A 27,557-nucleotide genomic window follows, 5' to 3' on the forward strand; every position below is an offset into this window, starting at 1 on the left:
AACTACTGCAAATAATTTAACCCAGTTTGTTAGAGTATTTTGTTTATGCAAATGCTTTCATACAAGTTAAAATGGCTGCATTAAGATTGGGCCAAGGTTTGTAAAAGGGTTTTGAAAAACCTTTGGATTCAAGTACCCAGGTTATTGTAATTCTGCCATGATGCTGTTGGACTTCTCAAGTTTAGAAGTTCAGCAGATTAGATCAATGGTTGTAAAGTAAAGACACATCTCCAACTGATGTGAAATAAAATGCTTTTTTCTAAAAAGTGATACTTTTACAGCCGTAACTTTATATTGAACTCATAGCACTGTAAAGTATTAGCTGCAAACGTCCCACCTTTAAGAGAATGTAGGAATAGAAGGTTGTTTTATAATTAGCACTCCAATATCACAGCTAATTAGTTTAAGAAAGTTAACTTCCATGTCCTGCTCAAGTTTAGTACAAGCAATTATGTTTTCCCCCAAGCTGTTTGCTGAAGGTCAGTGGGTTCCTTGTAAGTGTGGTTTGTCAGGAAAAACAAAAGCCCAAGGGTGTGACTTGTAGCACATGGAACAGAAACACTTATGTTATTGCACATTTTTTGCTTTGGGAGTAGAGGCTAGGGGGTGACTGGCTGTGTTTACAAGCTTTGAAGGACATCGATTATCCAGTTACCAAGTCCTGTATTAATTTATATTCCCATGCTTTAGTTATTTTTTCTGTAAGCAGATAAATTATGGGTGAGGGGAAAAGAGTCACTAAAACCTATCCTAGTCTGCTGGAAAAACCCTGTTGTGAATCTTCTTTCTTGCTTTGAGGGTTTCAAGATTAATTACTCTAAATGAATGTTGTTTTGCCTGTTACTGTCGAGATGTATTATTTAGCAATACTGGTGGTAATCCAGTGTTCCTTTAGCTACAAGGAGAGATTATGTCTACTCCTACTCAAGATACCGAAGAATTTCACGTAATATGTTCCATCCAGGGGTTTTAAAGTGTACAGGGAAAATGAAAAAGACTTTTTGCATTCTAGTAAGACTTGTAATGACGTTTCTCAACTCTGTTTTTTAAAGGGTTTTCTGCACTGCCAGAAGAACTGTACAGTTCAAGACATAAGCAAGAAGTACAACATAGAATATCTAAAGAGAGTGACCCATCTGAACACCCTCCCATTGTCTCTGAGGAAGACGCGTCTGTCAGTTATTCTCCTTTTCCGGACAGTACTCCCAGGAGCGAGGCCGACATGTCAGTGGCTGAACTCCTGAGGCCAGCACATAAGGAGCAAGTAGAAGCTGAATTCTCAGGGAAACCCCAAGATCTGCCACAAAAACCACCTGCTTCTCAACACGAGTATTTGTGAGTGTCAAGAGACCGGAATGAAGCCTATGTGATACTTTCGGGGTTTGCATAAGTTTTTCAAGTGGAAGATGTAATTTTTGCGGGCTCACAGTTTTTCAGGCTGTGATTCACAGAATCACAGAGTGGTCAGGGTTGCAGGGGACCTCTGGAGCTCATCCAGTCCAACCCCCCTGCTAAAGCAGGGTCACCTACAGCAGCTTGCACAGGAACGCATCCACATGGGTTTTGAATATCACCAGAGAAAGAGACACCACATCCTCCCTGGGCAGCTGTTCCAGTGCTCCAGCACCCTCACAGGAGAGATGTTTTTCCTGACATTCAACAGCTCTAATATAGTTGTCTTCTTTTCACCAATATAAATGAAAAGAGAAAAGTCAATCTCAAAACAAGATCACGGGCAGTGAAGCGGGTAATATCTTCACAATCACAGAATCACAGAATAACCAGGTTGGAAGAGACCCACCGGATCACCGAGTCCAACCGTTCCTACCAAACACTAAACCATATCCCTCAGCACCTCGTCCACCCGTGCCTTAAACACCTCCAGGGAAGGTGACTCAACCACCTCCCTGGGCAGCCTGTTCCAGTGCCCAATGACCCTTTCTGTAAAGAATTTTTTCCTAACGTCTAGCCTAAACCTCCCCTGGCGGAGCTTGAGGCCATTCCCTCTTGTCCTGTCCCCTGTCACTTGGGAGAAGAGGCCAGCACCCTCCTCTCTACAACGTCCTTTCAGGTAGTTGTAGAGAGCAATGAGGTCACCCCTCAGCCTCCTCTTCTCCAGGCTAAACAACCCCAGCTCTCTCAGCCGCTCCTCATAAGGCCTGTTCTCCAGCCCTTTCACCAGCTTTGTTGCTCTTCTCTGGACTCTCTCCAGAGCCTCAACATCCTTCTTGTGGTGAGGGGCCCAGAACTGAACACAGGATTCGAGGAGCGGTCTCACCAGTGCCGAGTACAGAGGGAGGATAACCTCCCTGGACCTGCTGGTCACGCCGTTTCTGATACAAGCCAAGATGCCATTGGCCTTCTTGGCCACCTGGGCACACTGCTGGCTCATATTCAGTCGGCTGTCAACCAACACCCCCAGGTCCCTCTCCTCCAGGCAGCTTTCTAGACAGACTTCTCCCAGTCTGTAGCACTGCATAGGGTTGTTGTGCCCCAAGTGCAGGACCCGGCATTTGGCCTTGTTAAACCTCATGCCATTGGACTCTGCCCAGCGGTCCAGCCTGTTCAGATCCCTTTGGAGCCTCCCGACCCTCCAGCAGATCGACACTTCCACCCAGCTTAGTGTCATCCGCAAACTTGCTAAGGGTGCATTCGATGCCTTCATCCAGGTCATTGATGAAGACATTGAACAGGGCTGGACCCAGCACTGAGCCCTGGGGAACCCCACTTGTCACTGGCCTCCAGCTGGATTTCACACCATTTACCACCACTCTCTGGGCCCGGCCATCCAACCAGTTTTCCACCCAGGAGAGTGTGCGCCTGTCCAGCCCAGAGGCTGACAGTTTCTCAAGCAGAACGCTGTGAGAAACTGTGTCAAAGGCTTTGCTGAAGTCCAGGAAGATACATCCACAGCCTTTCCCTCATCCAGTAGCCGGGTCACTTTGTCATAGAAGGCGATCAGGTTAGTCTGGCAAGACCTGCCTTTTGTGAACCCATGTTGACTGGGCCTGATCACCCGGTTCTCTTGCATGTGCTTCATGATAGCACTCAAGATCACCTGTTCCATGACTTTCCCTGGCACTGAGGTCAGACTGACAGGCCTGTAGTTTCCTGGGTCCTCCCTGCGGCCCTTTTTGTAGATGGGCACAACATCAGCCAGCCTCCAGTCCAGTGGGACTTCCCCAGTCTTCCAGGACTGTTGGAAGATGATGGAAAGGGGTTTGGCCAGCACATCCGCCAGCTCCTTCAGTACCCTAGGGTGAATCCCGTCCGGCCCCATAGACTTGTGACTGTCCAGTCGGGCTAGCAAGGCTCTGACCACCTCCTCTTGGATCATGGGAGCCTCATTTTGCTCCTCTAGCTCCTGGGTTTGTACACAGGCGGAACGACCCTCCTTACGACTAAAGACTGAGGCAAAGAAGGCATTAAGTACCTCAGCCTTTTCCTCATCCCCTGTTACTGTTGTCCCTTCTGTGTCCAATAGGGACTGTATGGTCTCCCTAGTCCGCCTTTTATTATTTATATATTTGTAGAAAGATTTTTTGTTATCTTTCACTGACTTGGCCAATCCAATTTCTAGCTGAGCCTTAGCCCTTCTGACTTTTTTCCTACACAATCTCACTTCCCTCCTGTAGTCCACCCAAGAGGCCTGTCCCTTCTTCCAGAGGCCATAAACATTTCTTTTCTTCTTGATATCCCTCAAGATCTCTCTATTCAACCAAGCTGGCTTTCTCCCCTGCCGGCTTTTTTTCCGGACCACGGGGATGGCTTTCTCCTGAGCTGCTAGGACCACCCCTTTGAAGAGCTCCCAGCCCTCCTGGGCTCCCTTGCCCTTGAGTACTGTCTCCCATGAGACTTCACCAACCAGCCTGCTGAAGAGATCAAAGTCTGCCCTCTGGAAATTTAATGTTACCGTCTTGCTAACCACCCTCTTCACTTCACCTAGAACAGAAAATTTTATAATCTCATGGTCGCTTAGTCCTAGGCGTCCACCTACCGCCACATCCCCTACAAGGCCTTCTCTGTTCACCAACAGGAGGTCCAGGAGGGCACCTTCCCTGGTTGGTTCATTCACCAACTGTGCAAGGAAGTTATCTCCCACGCACTCCAGGAACCTCCTAGACTGCTTCCTTTCTGCTGTGTTGTACACCCAGCAGATATCAGGCAGATTGAAGTCTCCCACAATTAGTGCAGATCAGAAGTGACCGTTTCAAGGTAGCATCAGAGTAATAAGGTTACCTTATAAAATTCAGATGGGAGTCAGCTTAATATCTGAAGTCACTATTATTCACCCATATGCAACAGAAAAACAGGGCATTTACATACATATATGTAGTAACTTTGTGTATGTTGCATAGTAACATACATGGATCAGGAAGATGAGAGGGACTTCCACCCAGATTGCTCTGGAGTTATTGTCAAGGAGTATTGGTTATTTCTGTGCTTTGCTAAATGGCGCATGATGTAGCAATATTTAATCCATGCATAATGTTCTGTTTATGCAAACTGGAAAGGACTGCACGGTAGTAACTTTCCTCAAACCTGTAATTCACAGTGTCACAACTCCAGGAACGGATCAGTCTGCAGCATCAGGGACTGGAATGGCAGCAAGCGGAAAATCTGCACACGTCAGCGCAGCAAAGGAGGAGACAGAAAAAACATCCCTACAGCCCCCATCACCTGCTGAGAGAGGCGACTCTCCCATCGTCCAAGAGCCCGAGGAGCCCCAGCCTCACCAGGATGACCCCCCTCCAAGGAGAACTAGTCTCGTCATAGTGGAGTCAACTGATGAGCAGGCAGAAAAGTTTGGAAGAGGCTATGAAGAGGAATCTTTAGAAAAGGTAAATACCAACCTTGCCTCAAAGTATTTGACACAAGAAAACAAATTTTAGTCTCACTTGTTCATTAAGATGGGAATATTTTTAATTGGCCTAATTAACTCATCTACAACTGAATCTTCTCTGCTTCCCTCCGTGGTGACAAAGGTTAGCTGAATTCCTTTGTGTAGAGGGCTTTGAAAGCAGAAGCAAACCCCAGGTCCTAAAGTCTACAGTGTGTTTCTAGTTCTGCTGCCCTTATCTGTCCTTTGATCTGTGATAGTTCTATTCACCCACACGAGAGAGAATCGGTGTAAATAATGGGTGCAGAAACAGACCACGTACAAGTGAAAGCTGAAGAACAGATGTAATGAAAGACAAAGCAGTAATGTTAAATGCTTATGAATAAAGGCAAGACCAGCCCAGAGCAGCATCAAGAACAACATGAAAAATACTGTAAGACTGGTAAGATGGAAGGGAGGCAGCAGGATGTACGGTGCGGAGTACTAAGGATGTACTGGAAGAAAAGAACTGGAGAATGATGTTTGTGTAGTGTGCAGGCAGCAAAGAGAAACAGAGACAGGAGGTGGAGGAGAAGAACAAAAACTACTTTAGGTGGGTAATTTCGTTGTGTATGACAAAGGAGCCTTACTGCAGTGTTTGGAGAGGGGAGGATGTCAGGAAGCAATGAAAGAAATGGCTTTTAGTGGGGGATTTAAATTGCTTGGTAGATAAACATTTAAGAATAAACAGCTTTCTTTGCCTGTTCTAAGTGGAAGAAGAGGAGAAGGCATAATTGGCTAGGAGATTAGTTTTATCAGTGAAGTTGGAGCAGAGAAAGGAAGCAGAAATTCCCCTAGAAACAGACTCTTATTTCTTTGCTGTGTATGTTGCCACATGTGCTGCCTCTGGGATGAAGAGTTTCAGAGCTTGGGGATCTCAGGAAAAGGCTGAACATAAAATGCAAAGGGTAACTCAGTAGCTGGGCGATCAGCTACAGTAGGACTCAACACAACAGCTGCTCTCAAGGGAAAGGCTGCACTCAAAGATAAAGTACTGCTTTGTCCCTCCAGTTCCTCTATTAAAGTAAAACAACAACCAGCACTACCAATAAGAAACAAACCCTCCCCTTCTTTATTTTCCCCTTTACGCTTTTATACCATCGATATTTCCCAAGTAGTTCTGTTCAGCTTCTCTTTGCCTTCTGACCTCTTTATTTACAATTTTAATTCTTCCCTATGCAGGAGAGGGGACCTCAACACTTGTTAGTAATTTTTCTTGATCTTTCCAGTGCCACTGCTGTTTATATTTTATCCTCTAGATAAATTGTCTCTGTGCTCTACTATATACATCCGAGTATGGAAGATTAAAAGGCTTTCTTATAAATTTCTGTGTAATTAAAACAGAACCCACATGCAATATGTATGAATTCCAGAGTTGGTGTTAGTAATACCTTCTAGGCCACCTGCAACCACAAGTCTCAGGCTTGTCCCTGGCACCCTGAGAGGACCAAGACCACTAAGAGCATCCTATAGAGGTAGTACCACGAAGATCCATCCTTTTTTACTACGCAAATGAACAGCTAGTGCATAGTCATGTGGCTAAAGCCTCCCATCCCGCATTAGGGTTCCACAGGTTAAAGCCAGGTAAGAGGCCAGCGTCCTAAAAGCAGAAATTTTCAGAAGTGAAGATAATTTTAGATAAAAAGAAGACAGAACCTGTAAGTACTCATCCTACCACGTAAAACAGAGCCCTACTTCCACGCTTCCTCTAGGAGTTAGCAGAGGAGTTAGGTGAGCTGGAGATCAGCTCGGATGAGGATGAGATGGTCACTACCAGAGTCATTCGTCGCCGGGTGATTATTCAGGTACCGAGTGTGGAATGATTGCACGAGCCTGTGGTGACAGGGCCCCAGTAACACCTTGAGGCGTGCTGCCCACTGGGCTGGCATCTCACCTGAGCCGGGAATGCTCCCGAGTGATGCACGGGCATTGGATAAGCCATTTGCAAACCTTCTCTGGAAGGGAGGATTATAGCAACACTGCTAACCAGCTCTATACTCTGTTTGATGCCTCCACAGGAGGAGGGTGAAGACTTCCCAGCCCCATACAGAACACGATCAACTAACACATATTTGCCGTAACTTGTCTTTGCATGCCTTTCTAAGTTTGTGGAACAAATTTTTTCCTAGTGTATCTCGATTTTTTCATTCTTTAACCAATTAACACGTTCTAGAAGAGCTTAAAGTTACCTACTTGAAGACCTTACTTCATAAAACTTTGTTCTTTGTTGTACAGGCTGATAGTATGCCTGACATGCCACCAGAAACAGTCACAGAAGAGCAATACACAGATGAACATGGCCACACAGTGGTAAAGAAGGTATTGTCAGTTATGCCCCTTGCCACCTTCGTACTGCCCTATAAAAGGAAGGATAAACACATCCACATCCATGACAAATTTCCTTCTGTGAAGGGGCATGATTTTTAAGAGTAGAGCATGGAAGGAGTTGGAATTTCTGTTCATGAGAGATTCCGAAGTTTGAAGACTTATTTTGATTTGCAAGATCATTCTGTTTTACAGTTTTTAACTTAAGATGATATACTTTGTTAATTTTTGCACTTAAAGACACTGAAAATTCTGCACAGATCCACATTTCTGAGAAACAGAGCTTTTCTGTTAAAAAATGGAAAAGTCAGGCCACCACAATTTTATCTAAGATCACGTATTAATGAAGGCCTAGGTCTGCAAGGGTCATCCAAATCGAGTCTTTAGATCTTCAAAATATCCCTCAGCTGTGCCTAAACAGGTTCCTGTACTTCTGTATCTGTACGTCCTGTTCTGTTTTTATGGCACAAAGGATCTAGATACTCATTGGTGTGATGGCCTCATAAAATAAGCTTTGTCAGACCCTGCGAATTCTGCACAGCATGGAGGTGGAAGAGGAACTTCTGCACTCCTTGCTCTATCCGACCACTCGGTGCTCAGAGAATTGGTCTTAGAGAATTAGAGAGCTGTATTTCGTTCCTTCAGGTCACTAGAAAGATCATCCGGCGATATGTTTCTCCAGATGGCACAGAAAAAGAGGAAGTCCTCGTGCAAGGAACACCACAAAATCCTGTCACTGTTGAAGAAGGAGATGGCTATTCCAAAGTTGTAAAACGGGTTGTGCTGAAGAGCGACAGTGAACAGTCAGAGGTCAGGTCTTCTCCTTGCCTTGCAGTGGTGCAAAGCAGCAGTACATCAACAGCATCCTTGCATCTCAGTCACACCAACAATGCTCAGTTCTGAATGACACTTTCAAAAGCTTTCTTGCACATGGAAAGGTCTCAGGGGAAAGGCAGGAGGCGGGTAGGGAAAAAGGGCAGTTTTCTATGAAAATAAGTCAAGATACAGATTCTGTGATTTATGAGGAATAACAAGTTCATAAAGAAAGCAGCTTCATATGAAGATGACAGAGATAAATGGCAAATCTATACATTTATTTTAGCTCTTAATCTACTAAGAAAATCAGTGAATGTTGCTGTGAAATGATCTGATGTTCTCTAGGTTTCTACAACTCAGCCCTTCTAGAACTATACAGGTGTATTAAGTTTATCTTACTGCTGCGTTCTTTGTCTTGAAGAGGGTAAAAAAAAGAAGTAGTACTGTAGATCCAGGAGATTTAAAAGCAAAAAACAACCTGAAAAGGTAAGTACTTCTCAGTTTATGTTTTTATGCCTTGGTTGACAATGTACAGATGTTTGTATTGGCACAATTGAGGCTTTGACAGAGGGCCAGAAGCAGTAAGAGGGGTTGCGTTCAGCAGCCCGGCCATTAGAAATGCCATGAACATGATTACAGTTCTCTCTTGCCAGAGTTAATCATCAAAATTAATTCCCTAGGAGTAAGGTAACAAGAAAACAAAGCGATTCTTTTTCGGTTAGCTGACCATACCTGAACTACTCTTTATCACATGGAACCCATATACATTAAATCTGTATTTTGCCATGTAAAAGCAAGTTTATCACTTTCTCCGGGTATTCTGGTCTCTTGACAGAGTAACCCAAAGCTTCGTTAGTGTCCATTATGTAATTCATACCCAGTACATTTCTGCTTTTTAACCTTACAGGTGACCCTGTCTGAACCTTCAGTTTTGCCCAGTGCCTCCAAATTCCAGTCCGAACCAGTGGAAGGCCGGAAGGTCAGCAAAGTCATAAAAACCACTGTAGTGCAAGGAGAGAGAACGGAGAAACACCTGGGGGATGCCAGCTTAGCTACTGATCTTCCGTCAGCCAAAGAGGACTTTGAAGAGGTAAAAATGCCTTTTAAATATAAATATTAACACAAGTGCCACAACGTAGCTGGGGACAAGTTCTGCTCTGTTGAAAGGTTTGTTGGTGAAGCATCATACTCAGCTCCTGCATATAAACCCTTGTTGTTATTTGAATGGGTTAGTGTTCAAAGTGTGCATGTGGGAAGCAAACATTACAGAATTAGCTATGAAACATTTTAAAATTCCAAAAAAAACCAACCCCAAACCCTATGGAGACTTTGAGTAAAATTGTTAGAAACCGCTTGTGTGGTTACTGGCAAAGAAAATTCATTCATATATTACCACACGTGGAGCTAACATTAGAAACTGATAGAGTGAAGTCTGTTCTCTGGGTAAACTGATGTGTGTGTCCTGGGAAGGAAGAAATCGCTACCAGCTCATTAGTGCCTTTCCTGGTTTTAGGCTTTTTCTGATCAGTTTAGACATTTTAGTAATACAAAAGCGATATTGAATTAATGTAGTTTTTTTCTATACGGAACTGATAGCACTACGCTCTTAATCCCTTCTGTTTTCCCTTCCAATAACATGTGTAAAACATGCCTTAAAGATTCACGTGGATAAGAGTTTTGTGTCCAACGTAAGTAGTTGGTTTGTTTTTGCACTTTGACAAAGTATCATATGTCAGGCCTGTATGCCAGGCCTTGAGTTGGGCTTCTTCAGAGTTGAAAAGAAAGCACCAAGAAATGCTTCCATACAATTATTAGTAAAATGAAACTATCCCGCACAATAAATTAATTGCTCTGTAAATTTGAGTAGTATTTGAAAGGATGCAAGTGACAGGCAGATGCTTCCTTTATTTGCCTATTCATCATTTTCTCAGTGTTCAACTTCATACCTTAGTGCTTTGTATTAATGAAGAGCAATTATCTTCTGTCCTAGGTTTCTGGGGTTTGTTTTAATGTGAAGTTTATGTTTTACTTTGAGGCTCTGAGCTATACAGGTAACCACATGAAAGTTCAACTTCCTGCTTTAGTAGAGAAAGAAATCACGAGAGAGGATGGCTCAGTGATTAAAAGGTTTGGCTTGGCATGTCAAGGAACTGTTACTAGAAAAGGATTAACAAACTTATACCTGAGTGCATTTAAGCAAGTGCCTGAAGTGGAGGCACTGGTAGCATTTAAAGCTTTATTTGCAAAAGTACTAAAGATTCCTGCTAACATTCTGTAACATGAAGGGCTGCATGCGCCGCAGGGGTCTACATTCACTTGGAAAGACTCGGTCAAGAGGGTTGTGGTGCATCCATCCTGGCCAGCAGCCCAGCACCACACAGCCGCTCCCCAAGCCTCCTGTCCCACAGTGGAATGGGGTAGAGAACAGGAACAACGCACTAAGAAAACCAGGGGGTTGAATGAAGAGAGTTTAATGAGTGAAGGGAAGAGGGAAGAACAAACTAGCAAAGGCAATCACTCACCACCCCCCACAAGAAGACTAATAGCTGTCCAGCTAGTTGCTGAGCAATTATCACTTTGGAAGATGTAACCTCCTACCCCTCAGCTTTTGCCTTTACCCCCTGTTTTTAGGGCTAAGCATGATTCCATATAGTGTGGAATATCCCTTTGGCCAGCTGGGGTCAGCCCTCCTGGCCACGTGCCCTCCCAATCTCTTGCTACTCCCAGCCAACTTGCTGAAGGGGCCAGTAGGGGAAAAAGAGAAAATGTTGATGCTGTGTGAGCTCTGTTTGGCAGCAGCCAAAGCTCTCACCTGTTATAAACACTTACACCCCAGTGGAGAACACTGCACAAGCTGCTCTGAAGGAAGCAAACACCATCCTGGCCCGACCTGGTACTGGCCAGATTCCGTAGGAGATGATACAAGAATGCCATCTGCGTTGGGATGAAGTGTGAGCATTCCTGTTGGAGTACTCCGTCTAACAGAGGGACCTTTTGGTCCTCCAGGGCAAATTAAGACGCGTCAGCTGTCTGATAAAAATCAAGCTATTCCTGGCTGAGCACACAGGAATTTCCAAGCATGCTTGGCTTCATGTGATCCTCTTATCAAGGACCAAAAACTGGGCTACGGGTAAGGCTAAGCAAGACCCACCCAACTCTCCTATGACAACTGGATTTGTTTGCCTACATCTGGAAGGGACTTGGTTAAGTTTAACGTTCAAACAAATAACAGTGAGATGGTTCTAACGATGTAAGAGAGTAACAGGATAGCGTAGGACGCGAGATTACCACAAACGTAGCTTTACAGGCTCTTATGACTTTTTCAGAAGTAAGTGTTCAATCAGCTTAAATCAGTGTTGTACCCAACAACTCTGTATGTTTAAGTTAAATATCGCAAATGGGAGCCTTGTGTGAATTTCAGCATATGTTGCATGGCTGTGTGTTGCAGCATGGTTTTGCTGGGCATCTCAACTGTGTGCTTAATCAGCGTATTGAGGTGATTTGTTGTTAGTTTACATCATGAAAGGCAAGTGCTGTGTGGTGTATTCAGAATGCATAATGAATATCTGAACTCAGTAGCTCACTTAAACTGTCGGCTATGGTTCTGCTCAGGTTATTTGAGATGAAAGGGCCTTAAACTGCAGCTGCGAAGGAGCATTTTTTAAAACCTTCGGGAACTGCAGGCTTTTAAAGACAGTTTTCTCATTTATTATGTTTCAGGACAACACTAAGTAAAGCCAGCACGCAGAAGAGGACTGTGATGAAGGATCGGTATGGAAAACATGTTCACATAGAAGAGCTGGAAGACACACCAGAAGCACTACCCCGGGATGACCTCCAACACGACCTCCAGCAGCTTCTTAGACACTTCTGCAGAGAGGACTGGAAACAGGAGGCGAAGTGAGAAGCTGCCACCCCTCAACACCACCACATAACGATCCGTCCCATGCGCAGCATTCATCTTCTCTAGGTGTAGACGTTATTTCCTACCTGATCACTGGATGACACTGCCATTTCTACTTGTGCAGATGCAGCAAATTAATTTCTCACCCCCGGCCCTGTATTTGATTTTGGGTTTTTGTTGTTTGTTTGTTTGTTTTTTTTTTTACCCTGTAAGCTAATTTGTGACCAAAGATAGCATCCTCCATTCAGGATGATTTATCCACCCAATCGTCGTCTTTGTGCTGTACTGGGAATTTGTCAGCATCACCACTTCTTGCTGTTCCTTTGCTTCTGCACTAGCTTCACAAAATTGCATTTGTCAAGCCAACTTCATCTACAGGCCTCTTCAAGTGACTATGTACATGCATCGTAAAAAAAAAAAAAGGGAGTTAACGTGTAAACTGTATATAGCAAGAGGACGTGGACTTACAAGACTGCAGACAACACACTGCCTGTGACTACAATTAGCATCATGGATTGCAAGGTCTATTGACACTGCTGAGCAGCAATTAATAACCTTAACACAATCGACTGCAAATACAGACTGACCAAGGAGGAAGCGTGGCAGATCTACTGCATCCATCAGACTTCCAGTTTAGGGATCTATTATAGTTAAAGGCTCTAAGAGTCAGGCTGAAAACCTGGAAATACAGCTGTTCTCATGCAGGAACAGCTGACTGTGGCCATTAACGCTTCTGAGACCTTCGGACAGCCACCGAGAGATTTCCAGAAACAGAAAATAATAATAATAGTAAAAAAGAATACCCAATTAGGTAACCAACTTGCTAGCAGCTATATCTATGGCACATTTGCATACGGTATTAAAATCTTTTAGATCTGGACATGTGGCAGGGTGTATTAAACAATTATAATTCCAGTAGTTTCCCGTTTCCATCACTGCTTAGCGAACCACACTGTCTTATTGGTGGTACTTCCCGCTGGCCACTGCACTATAGATAACTATGGGAGACAGACTTACCCACTATACAAGGAGAGTAATTAATTCACCGTGTTTTATCAAGATTGCCTCTTATCCGATCCATGCATGTGGCATTGAAGGTCAAAACCAAACCCTCCAATAATCATGTCAGCTTGTTAGCCCTCTTAGCACTGAGCGAGCAGTTTTTATCCTCCAATCACATGTTTTTTAAAGGGAAAGTGCTCACGGTCCTTGAAAGCCAGTTTCTGTTCATATTTTGTTACCTATATATATAATATATATATATTTCTAAGCCAACCCTCTGAAAACCACGACAGCATGTCTGCACTTTTATTTTTCCAAAAAGGGAACATAGAGATCTGACATTTTGGATGTTCTATACCTTAATATTTAACGGTGGGAGCTCTGTACGGTTTTAGCATATATAATACACACCCACTAACTAGATGTTTTTAAACAGCTATTTGATTTTTTAAAAGCATCCCCAAAACCAGAGTAAACCAAATCCTCTCCTGATACTTTTTCCAAGCTTATCTGGCCCTCTATGATTAGATTATGGGGTGGTTTGTTTTTTTAATGACTCACTCAGTGCTCAGAACAAGGGCACTTCCTCAATAACGCAACGATGCCGAAAGCATGAAAACATCTTGGGAGTTCTGGCTTCCTGCAGGCAAAACAACCTGAGGTGCCATGCTAACACTTTTTTTTTGGGCAGGTAGGAAAAAGGAGGAAAAAATAAAAGAAAAAAAAGTGTTTTGGCAGCCAAACCAAATGAGACCCATGATGGAACATTTCACAAGGCATCACGGCTTCCTTATTGTCGGAGACAGCACAGGATGATCTTCAAGGATGGGGCTCTAAGAAATGCATTTCTGTTGTGTTACTTGCGGTGCAGATGATGTTCTGTGTAACAACATAATGGTTATTCACCTCTTATTTTGATTTTTTGCTGTGTTATCAAAGAACTTGAATACTGTGAGAAGAAGTGAATTTTAAGTTGACGAATCAGCATCTTGTTCCCATGGTGATAACACTAATTGAATATATCTATGAGGGCATGTATTAGTTAAAAATTAAAAAAAAAACATACAACACTAACAATACATAGCTGCAATGTGTACAATGGCTGATTTAACTAAATAAAAATGTACAAGTGTTAAATGTAGAAATCATGGCTCATTCTCTTTTACTGCCAGTGCAGCGTAAAAAGGAAGGGCACTCACTTGGGTCCCTTAACTGAACTATCAGAATTTAATTCCCCTCTACCAAGTTCCTGGAGATAGAGAGATATATATCCTTGATTTTATTTTTTTATATATATTAATTCATAGGATCGTTAAGGTTGGAAAAGCCCACTCAGCTCATCCAGTCCAGCTGTCAGTCCAGCCCCACCGTGCCTGCTGAACCCTGTCCCCAAGTGCCACCTCTACATGTTTTTGAACCCCTCTAGGGATGGAGACTCCACCACTGCCCTGAGCAGCCGCTGCCAGGGCTTCACCACTCTGTCAGGGAAAAAATTTCCCATAATATCCACTGTAAACCTGCCCTCGTGCAACTTGAGGCCGTTTCCTCTCATCCTATCCCTTGTTAACGTGGGAGGAGAATTCTGCTATTCGGTACTTACTGGTAAGTGGCAGCCTATTATAATGGTCAAATATGAATATATTTTAAAACATTCTTAATAGTTTGTCAAAGGGTATCTACCTGGGTTTTCTAGTGATTTTATTGGGCCTGAAATTACAGAATTTTCCTTCAAAGGATGCCCAGATTGTTTCGTACAGTCAACTAATTACTTGTCCAGTGCCCACTACTGATTGTTTCTCAACCAGAGGAAAGGTAAGGAGGAAAAACTTAGGGTGAAATTCTGCCATATTCTACATCCTTTTACTGCACAGAAAACGCTGAGAAGTCTGTTTTGCTGCCAATTTAAATTTATGCAATATAAACCTCTAACAGTCCTGTTAGTGCAGCTGGATCGCCGGCTCATGTAAGAGGTCACCCTGCAGCAGCGTCCCCACTCTGCTCTTCCCTCATGTGCTACCGTCACAGCTGTCGGAGGAGTCCTCCAACCTACAGCTGAGCCATCAATGTAAGCAGTTTCTGTATCTGTCACAATACAATTCCAAGGCATTGAACTTCCCAGAAGAAGGGACAAAAGGTCCCTGAGAGAGGCACACTTGAACTCCCTGCTGAGCCCAGGATGGCTCAGCCCTGAGCAGAGCTTGCACCCAGAGCAGGGAGGGATGGGCTCAAACCACAGGTCAGTCAGTTGGGACGGACTGAGCAAGACCATGTCAAGACTGGCATATTTGATGCGAGTGCCTAAGCCAAAGCCTACTGACTTTTTCTTCTCTTCCCCCTTCTCTCCCCAGTGAGAGACAACTGTATTAAGAAGAACCCCAATAATCAAACAATACAACCCCCACACAACAAGCAAACCACCCCTCCAAGACACTACCCTGACAGTAGCCTGAGGTCAAATAGGCAGAACCCAGCACTGGGTAAACATGAAAACATGCGTGATTTTTTTTTTTCTTTCCCTGCAGATCTATTAAATTTACTCATTACCACAAAGCAGATAAAAACACAAGTCTATTCCTTCCAACCTATGCATATCAGAATGTGTCAGTTGTAGGACAACGGTAGTGGCTGTAACACCACCTCGCTATTCACTACGCTGCTGAAACTCTATTCTCCTGAAAGACTTCTGACAGTTTGCTAAATAATACACAAAAACACCTTTCCTTTTAGGAATCACATTAATTAATTAATTTTTTAAAGCAAATGTAAGTTGTTAAATCCAGGGACTAACCCTTGTGTGTGACAAGTGGCAGCAGCAATTTGGGCACTAGCTCACACTTCCTTTCCACCTTGCAAAAAGGAAACGCTTTGTTTCTGTATATAAATATACAGCATAAAGAGTCTACTTACAACACCAAAGAGTTTTATAAAAAGGGTTTGTATGATCAAGCTTTTTCCAGTCTTGACTGCACAGCTCTGTAAGCCAGCTCAGAAATGTGAGTGTTATTAGCAAAGCCTCTGCTATCTTCTGCCTCTATTCCCCAGCAAACCCCAAAAGACGATGGTTTGGATCGATGACCAGCAGGGAGCTATTTATTCAGCACATTTTTACATCTCTGATGATCTTGGTGCTCACTGCCAACCAAATAGAGTGACCCACACAGTGCCATGTGCCAGCTGTGACAGTTGTCCCCTCATCCTGTGATAGGATGGTACCAATCCAGTTTATCCCCATTTTGCTAACAAACGTATCATCGCAGACATCGGTCCAGTGAGATTTTTATTTAGTTGACCTGTTCCATAAAACAGGTCAGAAAGTGGAGCTCCTTGGCAGGACCCATGGGTGCTTTCCAGATCACGCGAGCTAGATCACATTCATTTACAAATCAAAGAATTAAATGAGCCAGAAGCCCCAGAAAGACTGAATTTACAGGTAACAGCTCATCACATACATACACGAATGATGAATTGTTTAGGTACAAGATCTATTCCACACACAAAGCCTATAATTTTAGGCCTTTGCTAGTGAGCAATTTCAAAGAACAGCATATTCCCCTGAGGAAATAAACACAAATCCATTCAAGTGCATCATCACCTTTTCCTTCTGCACCGTACCCCAGCTTTTCAACTGCTGCAAGAACATTGCCCTAGGAAGCATCATTTTTGAAAATCCCAAAGCTAGAGCAGCAGTCGGGTCTCAAAATAGCTAGTAAAGAGGACACCAGTTCATGTAAATTTTGCCAGTGAAGCATCAACACCAGAGAAAGAAGCTACACCCTCAATCTTTGCCACCCTTTTTCACTCCCCTGCACAGACTTAGTTTGTCTTCCGAGGTTTGACCTTCTCCATAGGAACAGCAGCAATGGGCACAGTCCACCTCCACTTCTCCTGTCAGGGCTGCCTCCTGCTCCTACCAGCAAGGGAGCAATTAATACTCTCTAGGAGAGCATCAAACACAGGCTGCTTTAATGGGATCTCTACACTGAAAGGGAGTATGGTGAGCTATTCTGGAATGTATTTCTGTCGCATTGCAGGGATACTAGGAATATCACTCATTCTGCAAGCACGCTACAGCGTGGCTAAGATCAAGGGCTGTGCACAGAGCTGAGTCGTCTTTAGGTATTAAAGAACACCCCAAAGAAATAAGGGCACGCACCCGCACAACCACCATCCCACAGAAAACCCACCTGCACATACTGGCAAGACAGCTCTGGACACACACATCCCATTAAAGCTAACACGACATTTCCAGGTCACTGCATGCCTGAGGAGGACACCAGCTTTTTGATTTCAGTGAGTGACTCCCTTTCCCCCCTTTTCAAATCCACTAAGTCAAATCAATGTCAGGGAGTCACAGATGTCCTTCTTGGTGAGACTTAAGCTTTGTTTGGATGACTCTGACACCAGCTTTCTGTATTTACTAAATCAATACCTGAGTGACCATTACACGAGCCAAAACATCGCTGCTGCTGAGCTCGAGGATAAAACATGTCAACCTGCCTCCCAGTAATTATGGGGTATGAATGTAAAAAAGGCACACCATTTAACCACATACAACTGAAGTGACTGAAGCACCAGCACCCACCAGCAGCTGCAACGTGTGGTGTGCTTAAAACCAGCCAGACTTGTGGTGCAATACCACAGCTTTTACTGCACTAATACAGTTGTAAATATAGACCTTGCAGGGAAGGCAAGGGGAAAAAGATTACGTTTGGTTAGGGGATGCTCAACTTAGAAACAGCTGAAGGGTACAGATCCAACAAGGACTCTCTCCTACATTAAAATAACCCCCCCCAAAATGATGTAAGAACAAAGAAAGACACATAGAAATATCTCAATCCAGTTCATTAACTTGTTTGTGCTTTGCTCTTCACATTTCAGCAGACCATGAGCACTCTCTCCTCCTCTTTGCAACGCTACAGCTTCAGCTCCATGTTCTCCTACCTGCACGACTCCACAGCGGGAGCTTACAGAGTAATAGGATTCAGTAAAACAAAGGTGGCTGCAAAAGGCTCCAAGGCTGAAGATCAAGCATTCCTCCTAAGCGCCTTAGAGCTTCCCTTTGTCTCTCTGAGAAACGAGATGCTGACTAGTTGGTTGAAAGGTAGGGGACAACATCCCAAAACAACCCCACATGCCACCACATCATCCTGTTTTTTTAACGCAATCGAAATAATGCAAATAGACTAAAAAGAACTATGAGGAGAGCACAAGAAGCATCTGGAGGAATGCGTCTTCTCCTTTACCCTGCCCCAGCCAGCTGCATCACTACAGGAGCGGGCTCCGCCTTTGGCCACAGCCAACAGGGCTCTCATCCTGCCATTTCAATGCAACATCATTCCTGAAGGGGTGAGAGACACCAGCCTCACCTCTGCAAGGCTGCTCGGCCCGCTTGACTTTGTGTCTGTTAGTTTTTTTATTTCTGCCTCTGAGGCTACATGCAAAACTGGGGGCAATTTTAAAAAAAACCCCAAACATATAAAAGCTGGTTAAGCCTTTCTGAAGCCAGACAGAATAAACTTCGTCTGTAGCTGGCACCACATAAAACCTTTATTGAATAGCCACTAGAGTGCAGCAAATCATCAGTGTTTAACAGAAAAAACAACAAGCCTACCATTTTTTTGAAGTCAAATACTCCAGTATTAGCAAGAAACTCCCCAGCCCTTAGTTCCAAACTAAAGTACGTGTGTTCTATTTACTTATACACACAGAGATTTCTCACCCTGCAACAGCAATGGTAAAAGCCAGGCAAAACAAGGATACCAGAATACTTTGGGAACGTATAAATTTGTTTAAACAGCCTTTATGCCCCATCACTGTTCACTTTCTGCGAGGAACATAAACAGGACATAAACACACTGTAAACTGGTGCTTCCAAGCAGACCAGAGCAAAACATCAGGGGTTTTATTTCAAATACCTTCTTCCTGATCTGTAAAGCACTAAAATTGTTCAACAATTATTAATATTTATAGCCAAGAAAATATTTTCTTCAGGTCAACCGAGATAATTTAAAAGAAAAGGGGTGGGTGGGGAGGAGGGATAAAGAAAAAAGAGATCAAATGTACTTGCCCTACTGTTTGTACCTTAGATGATGAGGCTCAGAGAAGGTTTTATGGTAAGAGGCATGGCTGCACCCCACCTGGAGGCTGAATCCAGCCCTATGTGTCAAGAGTTTTTATATAAAGCCACATGTGCTGCTGTTAGTGAAACACTACTGGGAAATGGAAGCTATAGGCACTTTCTAACATCTCCGTTCAACGCCTTTCTGTGATTTTGAAGTTGAAGTATATGACAATTTTATAAAAATAGATATTCAGATGCAGAATACTCCTGTATATACCCCATTCGACACGCTTCTTTTCCCCTCCACGTGTTCAGCTTTGATCACCTCCCTGCCTGCCTCCAGCCCCCACAGGCACCAAGGCCAAGCAGGGTCCTGCTGGCATCAGCCTGTCCTGCCTTTGGAGCTGCGGGAAAGCAGCGTCTGCACCACCAAGCATGTGGTAGCCAACAACAAATGAGGGAACTGAAAACCCATTTTCAGAGTTGTAATACAATGCTGTAGACTTAAGAACAGACATTCTTTATGTCAACTTTTAAAACAACATTTCTGCTCTGCAAGTGTTGCAAAATTCTGCGTTCCCACCTCGGTACCAGCTCCCAGAGCACCTCTTCTCCTACCATTTTTCCACAGTTCTTTACCCAGGGTGATTTTTGGTGGCTGAGGACAGATGCTTTTTACTCCGGACCTGCTCTAAATCACATTAATATCGTAGCAGCAGATCAGAGCAATGCAGACACTTATCCAGGGTTCTGGCTTAAAAATCCCACTGCCTGTACATTATATCACCCTACACAGAAGCTGTTACAAATGAATAAACTCACTGCGGACCAGTGATGCATTTGGAGTACAACACAGATAATACTAATCAGTATTACTCTTTTTAGCCTTGTTTCCTTAGCAGATTAGGTACTGAACAGCCATAGTGCCATAATCTTACTTTCTAACAGGAGCGTAAAGCAAGACTCAAATACAGCAAAGAGACTTTCTGTTGTTGCTTTTTCTATGGCTTTCTACAATGACAGAGTTCTTCACAAATGTTACCTTCACAAATACAAAGAAAGGTCGCGTTTAAATTTTGTGAGATCAGGTAGTGATTCTGCAGATGTGATTCTATTTTCCCCCTTTAAATAGAAATCCACAGGGGAATTCTCAGTTGGTGACAGAGGCTATAGTTCTTAATTTCATTTTCTACATTTCTCTCTTTGGTGAAAATAAATAAACAAATAAAAATCAAGCATTACACAACCGCATCCTTTGCAGATACAAATTCACCTGACAGACTAGACTGACTTCCATCAGCTGTGGAACGCATACACAGGGATGTGCAGAGCTCATATTAAGCTCACTCACTGCAAGGTTGTGACGTTTCATGCTTCAATGCATTCAGAAATTCTCTTCCCTCAGATACCTCTGCTGTAGACAGATATATCTGATCTTCAGTACCAGGAGATTATGCAATCATTTTAGTAAGTATTTTTAGTTTCCTTTGAGGTTGGTTTGTTAGAACAAGACAGTTAAGTAACCAAGATGACTACAAAACAAGGCACCATGTTTTATTCAGTTGGTAATTAAGAACTCCACTGTACAAGCCATTTAAAAAAACAACTGGGAAAGGGTAGGGATACAAACCCCATTTCACTCTTCTCCTCCCCAGCTCCTTCTCACAGGTGGAAGCGTGTGCCTGTGCTTGATGACGGTGCTGGGAGAAAAGCCTAGTTAACGTTCCAGAAAGGCTGAACTACACCTGGTACTGTGGAGGGGTTTTCTTTAAGCTGGCAGTAAGGGGAAACTACTGCAAAATCGTTCATTGAACTCAGAAAGCATTTGCATCGCTCTTCTGAATTCTTAAAATTCCATAGGATGAGAGAAGTATCTATCCACAAGCAATTTTCATGGGGAAAATAAAATTAAAGTGAAATCAAACACCTCCCCTCTGATAACCACACCCGCAGACACATGCAGTGAGGCTTTCCCCACCCCTGCCCTCAAATTGCAAAACTAAAGCTTAACACCTGGGTTTAATGAATATTGTTTTTCATCTTTTTTACTTGCAATCTATGAACAAAGTCAGGTTCTTCTCAGTTACAATGCTGAAATCAGAATTCAAGCTATGACACACTTATTGGGTTAACTCTCGATACACAGGGAGAAGTATGACTTCTATGGCATCGAAATGGTGGAAATCATGTAATTTTGTTGATCTACTTAATCCCCACGAACTGACTTAAACAGAGTCCGAGATCATTATCAGACAGGAGCTCAGCATGATCCTGGAAGGGAACGCTTGGCCCCTCTCCCCAGCAGACCCTGACTCTAGATGCCTTTGCAAAGTTCCTGGAAACCAATGCTCGATCTCTACATTGTGAATACCTTCCACTCTGGGACAGACACCAGGTAGCACCTCTAAGGTTTTGGTGCTGGCTTCAGTAACTCATTTTTCACGTCCATAAAAGTGTTTGTCTTCTGCAGATTTCTGTAAAGCAGGTTTTAGTGTTTCCACTTTACCAGCTTTATTTCTGGATTGCTTTCAAAAAGTAAGGCAAAATTCTTCACGTAATAACTTAGAGGAGACCAGACCTCACATCATCAGTTTGACTGAATCCCATTATACAGCTCAGCTCTAAACCAGCATTTCAAGGATATTTGCACAAGTCATTATTTGCTCAGAGAACAAAATCTGGACAAGTACATTTCAATCACATATACATCACAGAAAGCTCAATAAACACATCCAGAGATGGTTTTGTCATTACTAATGAAGCTAAACTGTGCTTCTACCTCTCCACGGTACTACCAGAAAAACAGTGACTGACCCCTTGGCATGGTATCTGTTGCCAGTAGGGAACCACATTAGGTGAACATCACATCATTCGCACACAATGTGAAATTCATTCTAACACAGTAAGGAAACAATTTCACTATTTATCAATCCAAGAAGAAATGGCGAGAAGTTAATCTAGCACATTATTTTCCATAAAGAGTATGCTAAGGTTTATCCAAGAGTCTGGTGACATACGAAGAAAGATTTTCATGCTCTTTTTCCTCATGTAGTCTGACCAGAATGAAGAAGAACACGTGTAACATACGGGAATAATCAACAGCAGACAGGGCACTTAGATAAATTCTTTTGAGTTGTGTGAACACTTACTCCAGTCAGCACCTCCTAAGAATTGTAGAACCTAACTGCTCTACTTACTTGGTTTTGTAAGGTGTGGGCAATTCTAAAGATACTAAAAAACTCAGACATTACAGTCCTGGCACACATCAAGTGGAAATATCAATAATAATAACAATAAAAAAAAATGCTTATAAGCAGCATTGTCACAAAGAAGGAATATGAAGGGCAGCATATTTGTCACGAAAGGGCACCTAACGACAAGCCTTTGAAAAATCAACCAGTCCATGTAAATAAACTGTGTTCACACTATGGCTTGAATACACGCAAAGGTTTTTTTAAAAAAATGAAACACATCATTCAAACAAAGCTGTGCATATGGGGTTAAATATCAAACACAGATGTCGACCAGCACAGGAGCAATCTTGCCTAGCAAACAGGTGCTCCATTTTCTAGTTTTAAAAGACACTTCTTAAAAAAAAAAAACCTTCTTGCCCACAGCACAAGAGGCAGGACCAACCAGCCCATGCTTGCCCATGAGGGCACACACAGCCTTTTCTCTCAGTTCCTACAGCAAGACCAGACCACCACTTTCCTAGCCAGAATGGAATAACAGCTCTTAGCAACACAGCCACAGATCTTCACCACCATCATCTAGCAGTCTCCTCCCTAGTCCTAAATCACACGCTGCATACAGTAAGTAACACAACAGAGCCCCTCCATCCTGTACTCACCATATGTACGCTGCTTGCAGGAAAATCCACTTGTCTGCCTGAAGCTGAAACACATCAACTCCCATCGCTAATTCCTGAAGGCTTTCTTTTTGTTCAGTGCAATGCTTCTCTCTGAGAGCCCCAAGAAGATCTGCAACTTTTCAACAGAGCCCAGCTTCAGCTGCACTTGGAGCCAGCTGGAGTCACTTACCCTGATGAGGAACAGCTGGCACCTCACCCACACCTCCTGCTGCAGCAATCGCCAAAACCAGGCTCAGGTGGGACTGGGCTCTGGGCAACCTGATCCAGCTGAAGATGTCTCTGCTTGCTGCATGGGGGTCGGACTAAATCACCCATAAGGGTTCTTTCCAACCTGAACCATTCCACGATTCTATGAGAACTTAGCACAAACTACAGATACAGCTGTTCTTGGAAATGGTAAGGGACTGGAGGCTGGCTGATGTTGTGCCCACCTACAAGAAGGGTCGGAGGATTCAGGGAACTAAAAGCCTGTCAGTCTGACCTCAGTGCCAGGGAAGGTCATGGAGCAGGTGATCTTGAGTGCTATCATGAAGCACATGCAAGAGAACTGGGTGATCAGGCCCAGTCAACACGAGTTCACAAAAGGCAGGTCTTGCCAGACTAACCTGATCGCCTTCTATGACAAAGTGACTCGGCTGCTGGATGAGGGAAAGGCTGTGGATGTATCCTCCTGGACTTCAGTAAAGCCTTTGACACAGTTTCTCACAGCATTCTGCTTGAGAAACTGTCACCTCTGGCCTGGCCAGGCGCACACTCTCCTGGGTGGAAAACTGGTTGGCTGGCCGGGCCCAGAGAGTGGTGGGAGATGGAGTTAACTCCAGATGGAGGCCAGTGACAAGTGGGGTTCCCCAGGGCTCAGTGCTGGGTCCAGCCCTGTTCAATGTCTTTATCAATGACCTGGATGAAGGCATCGAGTGCACCCTGAGCAAGTTTGCGGATGACACTCTATTGCTCTCTACAACTACCTGAAAGGAGGTTGTAGAGAGGAGGGAGCTGGGCTCTTCTCCCAAGTGACAGAGGACAAGATGAGAGGGAATCCTCTCAAGCTCCACCAGGGGAGGTTCAGGCTGGACATCAGAAAAAATTTTTTCACGGAAAGGGTCATTGGGCACTGGAACAGGCTGCCCAGGGAGGGGGTTGAATCACCTTCCCTAGAGGTGTTTAAAAGAGGGGTGGACGAGGCGCTGAAGGACATGGTTTAGTGGTTGATAGGAATGGTTGGACTCGATGATCCTGTGAGTCTTTTCCAACCTAATGATTCTGTGAAATAATAATAACAAAAAAAGCTGCCAGATGCACATATATATATGAAGGTATTGCAGCTAATGAAGCCTGAAAACATAGCTGAGTGCACACTGGGGTCACTCACTCCAATCTTTAGCAAGTTAAACCATCTCAGAAGGTTTGTGTCCCTGCTGCTCCATGTGCACAGCTGTGAGCCCCATGCCACTGATACTTGCCAGCAAAATGCCACTAACTCTTAACAGGACACCCATCCACTTCACACACGCTGTCTCTGTGATGGGCTTAGGCAAACTACTAAGCCACTGCTTCGGCCCAGCCATGAGGTCACGCCAACAAAACAGCATCTGGGAAACTACTGTGCACGAGGAATGACTGGGTGAAGCAGATGAGAGTCAAGAGCTGACAAATATAGATGGTGCCATGAGGGATGCCTGCTGTTCGCAGGGGCTTAAGGGGAAACTGGGACCTCACAGGTGACCCCAGGAGAGTGCTGGGGACCTCATGGAAAGCCGATGCTTGTGAGGTAACCACATCCACAATGCCCTCTAAGGGAATAATAATAACAATGATACAACTATAAAAATTATATGAGAATTATAGCATTATTTTCAATGCTGCTGCTGCTATTATTATTATGATGATGATTATCATAATGATTATTATTATTCCCTCTAGAGAACAGGATCAGAAATACTAAGTGTGGGTATGGAGGGTATGGATCTAGTAAGACTGGGACCATCTAGAAAAGCATAATCAGGAGCAGGTAACTTACTCAGGAGAGGGCTGAGGCAGAGAAAGTGAGCTATGAGGGTGGAAGAATGGAAGGTTAAGAAATGGGATAACTGAGTCATGTGAGTGGGGTCTGCACATGGTCACAGCAGGTGGAGCAAGACAAGGAAACAAAACCCATGCTCCTGACGCTGCCAAAAGAGTTGAACCTGCTTCTGCGGTGCTTCTTCTGACACTTCTACCAGTGCGTCTCATTGCTCTGTATCTGGGCTTGTCAAATCCAGCATTATTCAGCTTACTTGCCACCAGAACCCTGGCATTTAACACAGCTGCACATGCTAGAACTCGTAGGAAACCAGCCCTAGGTGGGGCTTTGGGTTTGTTTGCTTCTTCCTTTGCTTTTGTTTGCTTAAAGTATTTAAACCCAACTCCACAGCAATAAAACCTGTGGGGAAGCAAAATTCCAAGTTGTGTTTTCAGTCACAGCAAGGTTTTATGTTCTGGTTAAAGTCCGGTTAGTTTAGCATGACCACGGGCGATGCTTCTCTTTGCAAAGCAAAGCGCTGTATCTTAGCCACGTGCACTAATATTGCCTCTCTGTTTACCCCATCGCCAGTAGTGCACTATCAAAACCTTCTTGATAATCAGAAATGGTTTTAGGATACTGTTGAGTACATGAGAAGATAAAGCCAAGCTTCAGGAAGCCGGACTATGTCTTCTCAGGTACTCGACAGTTTCCTAAAATTGTTTCCGATTATCGAGAAGGTTTCGAGTGCCTCCTTAGCTGCAGAATGATGGCTCCATTCAATCGTGCCTTTAATGATAGCCACGGGCGGGCAGGCATGATTTTCCTTGCTCCCATCTCACCACAAAGCAGACAGACCAGCAATATGAGTCTAAACAAATAAGCCATTAGTGCCAGTTGGCTATTTCCAATTCAGTTATATCTTTTCTCTATTATATTACACTGTTGCCTAGAGGTCTTTACTTCTGCTCTTCATTTCTCTGGCTTGGTTATTTTATTACCCGAGTGTCACGGCTGGATAGTGCACGGCAGTAGGTTTTGGGCATTGACTCCAAACTGATGAAAAGAATCGACTTTGAAAACCTCAGAGCCATTTCTCTGAGGTCTTTGCCATACAGAGTCTGAAACACACATTCCAGAGGGGTGCCAGTTAGGGGTTTGCCTGAGAATTCAAAGGCACCAGAAAAGCTGTTGCAGATTCTGGATGTGAAGTCACTTGAATATTTAATAGTGCCCAGACTCTCTGGCTGGTCTCCCAGATAGATAGTATTCCAGTGTCAAAAAGAAAGTCCTGTGCAGGGAGAATGCTTACAAACCAATGTTACAGAGACAGGAAAATGACTGATCCTGTGGGATGCAGAAGTACGTGTGTAGGAGGAGAGTGGTTAAACTGCACATGGGAAATCAGACCCAGTTTGATAGCCACAGGACTTCTAAATCCCTTACAACTTTTAAGCTCGTAGCCCAAGTCTGCAAGCATCTTTAGCATCATTTTGCTATAAGACTTAAATTAATACTCATCAGAAAGTTTTGTTCGGTACAAATCACTGGATGTAGCTCCAACATTTGTACCAGGGACTGTGTCAGGGTCCAAGTCTCTTACTGTATTAAGCCTTCACAGCACTTGTTCTTAGCACTTCTCTAACATCCCCTTTCCATTAGTTACAGCATCCATTTTATCTCTTTGTTATGATTTCTGAAGCCACCTCCAATTTTATATCTGTCATTATGAGAATTTTTCACCTGTAGGTTCCCATTTGCCAGTCTGTGATGTATTTATATGTGTACCTTGAGCCTAGCAACATAAAACCAAAATCCCCTTTGCAGGAGCTACTGAAATCACAATGGTATTCACAGATGTTAACGGTCGGAATTACCTTAGACAGGTTTGGATGGGCTCCAAAATAAAACTGCTTCCTCTTTTTTTATCAGAGGTAACTAATTTCTGCCCCCAGTTATCACTTAGTGGTTTGTTAAACTGACCAGAGGAAGGTCACTGAAATGAGATGCTGCAACACAACTGTCTGTAGAGATGTACGATCTCTTGGTCTTTCAGAGATTCTTGAATTAGGAGTAAAAACTAACAATGATGATGAAAAGAAATCTTTTTCCAGTCAGCTGACGTTTTTAGGATATGTGAGCAAGAAAAATGGTCTGATTTCCAAACCAACTTACAGTATGAGTCCTACACTTGCAGTAGAAGCATTTCTAGGTTCATTATACGTTTCTGAAAATTGTCTCCTTTTTAAATAAAAGCTGCTTTTTTTTTTTTTTTCATTTGCAATGCCTATAAATTGGTTTCAGCTGCTCAGCAGCATCTCTGATATCCCCAAAGGCAAAGCACCGTTCAGAGAGATATGTGGTGCAGGAGAGTGTGAGAAAGCCTATACTGTGGCCGTACTGGTTCCTAGCACTAAATTCACGCTTTATTATTTGACTGCAAAGAAGAAAAAAGGGGAAAATTACAGTCTAAAGAGGAGATGGAAGATGTGAACACAGTATTTTTCTCTCTCATACTTCCATTTTATCTGTCCATAACCACCCTTTCATTCCCCGAAACCAACTCCTATGAGTAGCTGCAGCTCAGCTCTAAGTACTCCCATCTAGAAACTTCTCAAATGTTATCCTGAGTTATGAATCAAAAGCATCTCATTTCTCACTGGTCTGACCTAAGCTGACTCCTGAGAGGAGACAGACTGG

General features: G+C 43.6%; 1 protein-coding gene across 10 annotated transcripts in view; it reads left to right on the forward strand.

Annotated features, from left to right (window-relative positions):
• Positions 1 to 14,071, forward strand: part of ANK2 (ankyrin 2) — a 165,652-nt gene extending 151,581 nt beyond the window's left edge. For 5 of the 10 annotated variants that reach the window (XM_069855111.1, XM_069855109.1, XM_069855106.1 and 2 more), the window contains 7 exons: positions 1,053 to 1,335; positions 4,556 to 4,841; positions 7,115 to 7,198; positions 7,850 to 8,014; positions 8,928 to 9,110; positions 10,056 to 10,147; positions 11,741 to 14,071. In XM_069855111.1, the coding sequence (XP_069711212.1) occupies positions 1,053 to 1,335; positions 4,556 to 4,841; positions 7,115 to 7,198; positions 7,850 to 8,014; positions 8,928 to 9,110; positions 10,056 to 10,147; positions 11,741 to 11,924 (1,277 nt within the window). In that variant the 3' untranslated portion in view covers positions 11,925 to 14,071. Of the gene's footprint in view, positions 1 to 1,052; positions 1,336 to 4,555; positions 4,842 to 6,591; positions 6,685 to 7,114; positions 7,199 to 7,849; positions 8,015 to 8,927; positions 9,111 to 10,055; positions 10,148 to 11,740 lie in introns of all 10 variants that reach the window. The other 5 variants (XM_069855102.1, XM_069855105.1, XM_069855110.1 and 2 more) reach the window with 2 other exon arrangements.
• The last annotated feature ends 13,486 nt before the right edge of the window (positions 14,072 to 27,557 follow it).

This window comes from Phaenicophaeus curvirostris, chromosome 4 (genome assembly GCF_032191515.1).
Source record: "Phaenicophaeus curvirostris isolate KB17595 chromosome 4, BPBGC_Pcur_1.0, whole genome shotgun sequence".
NCBI lineage: Eukaryota > Metazoa > Chordata > Aves > Cuculiformes > Cuculidae > Phaenicophaeus > Phaenicophaeus curvirostris.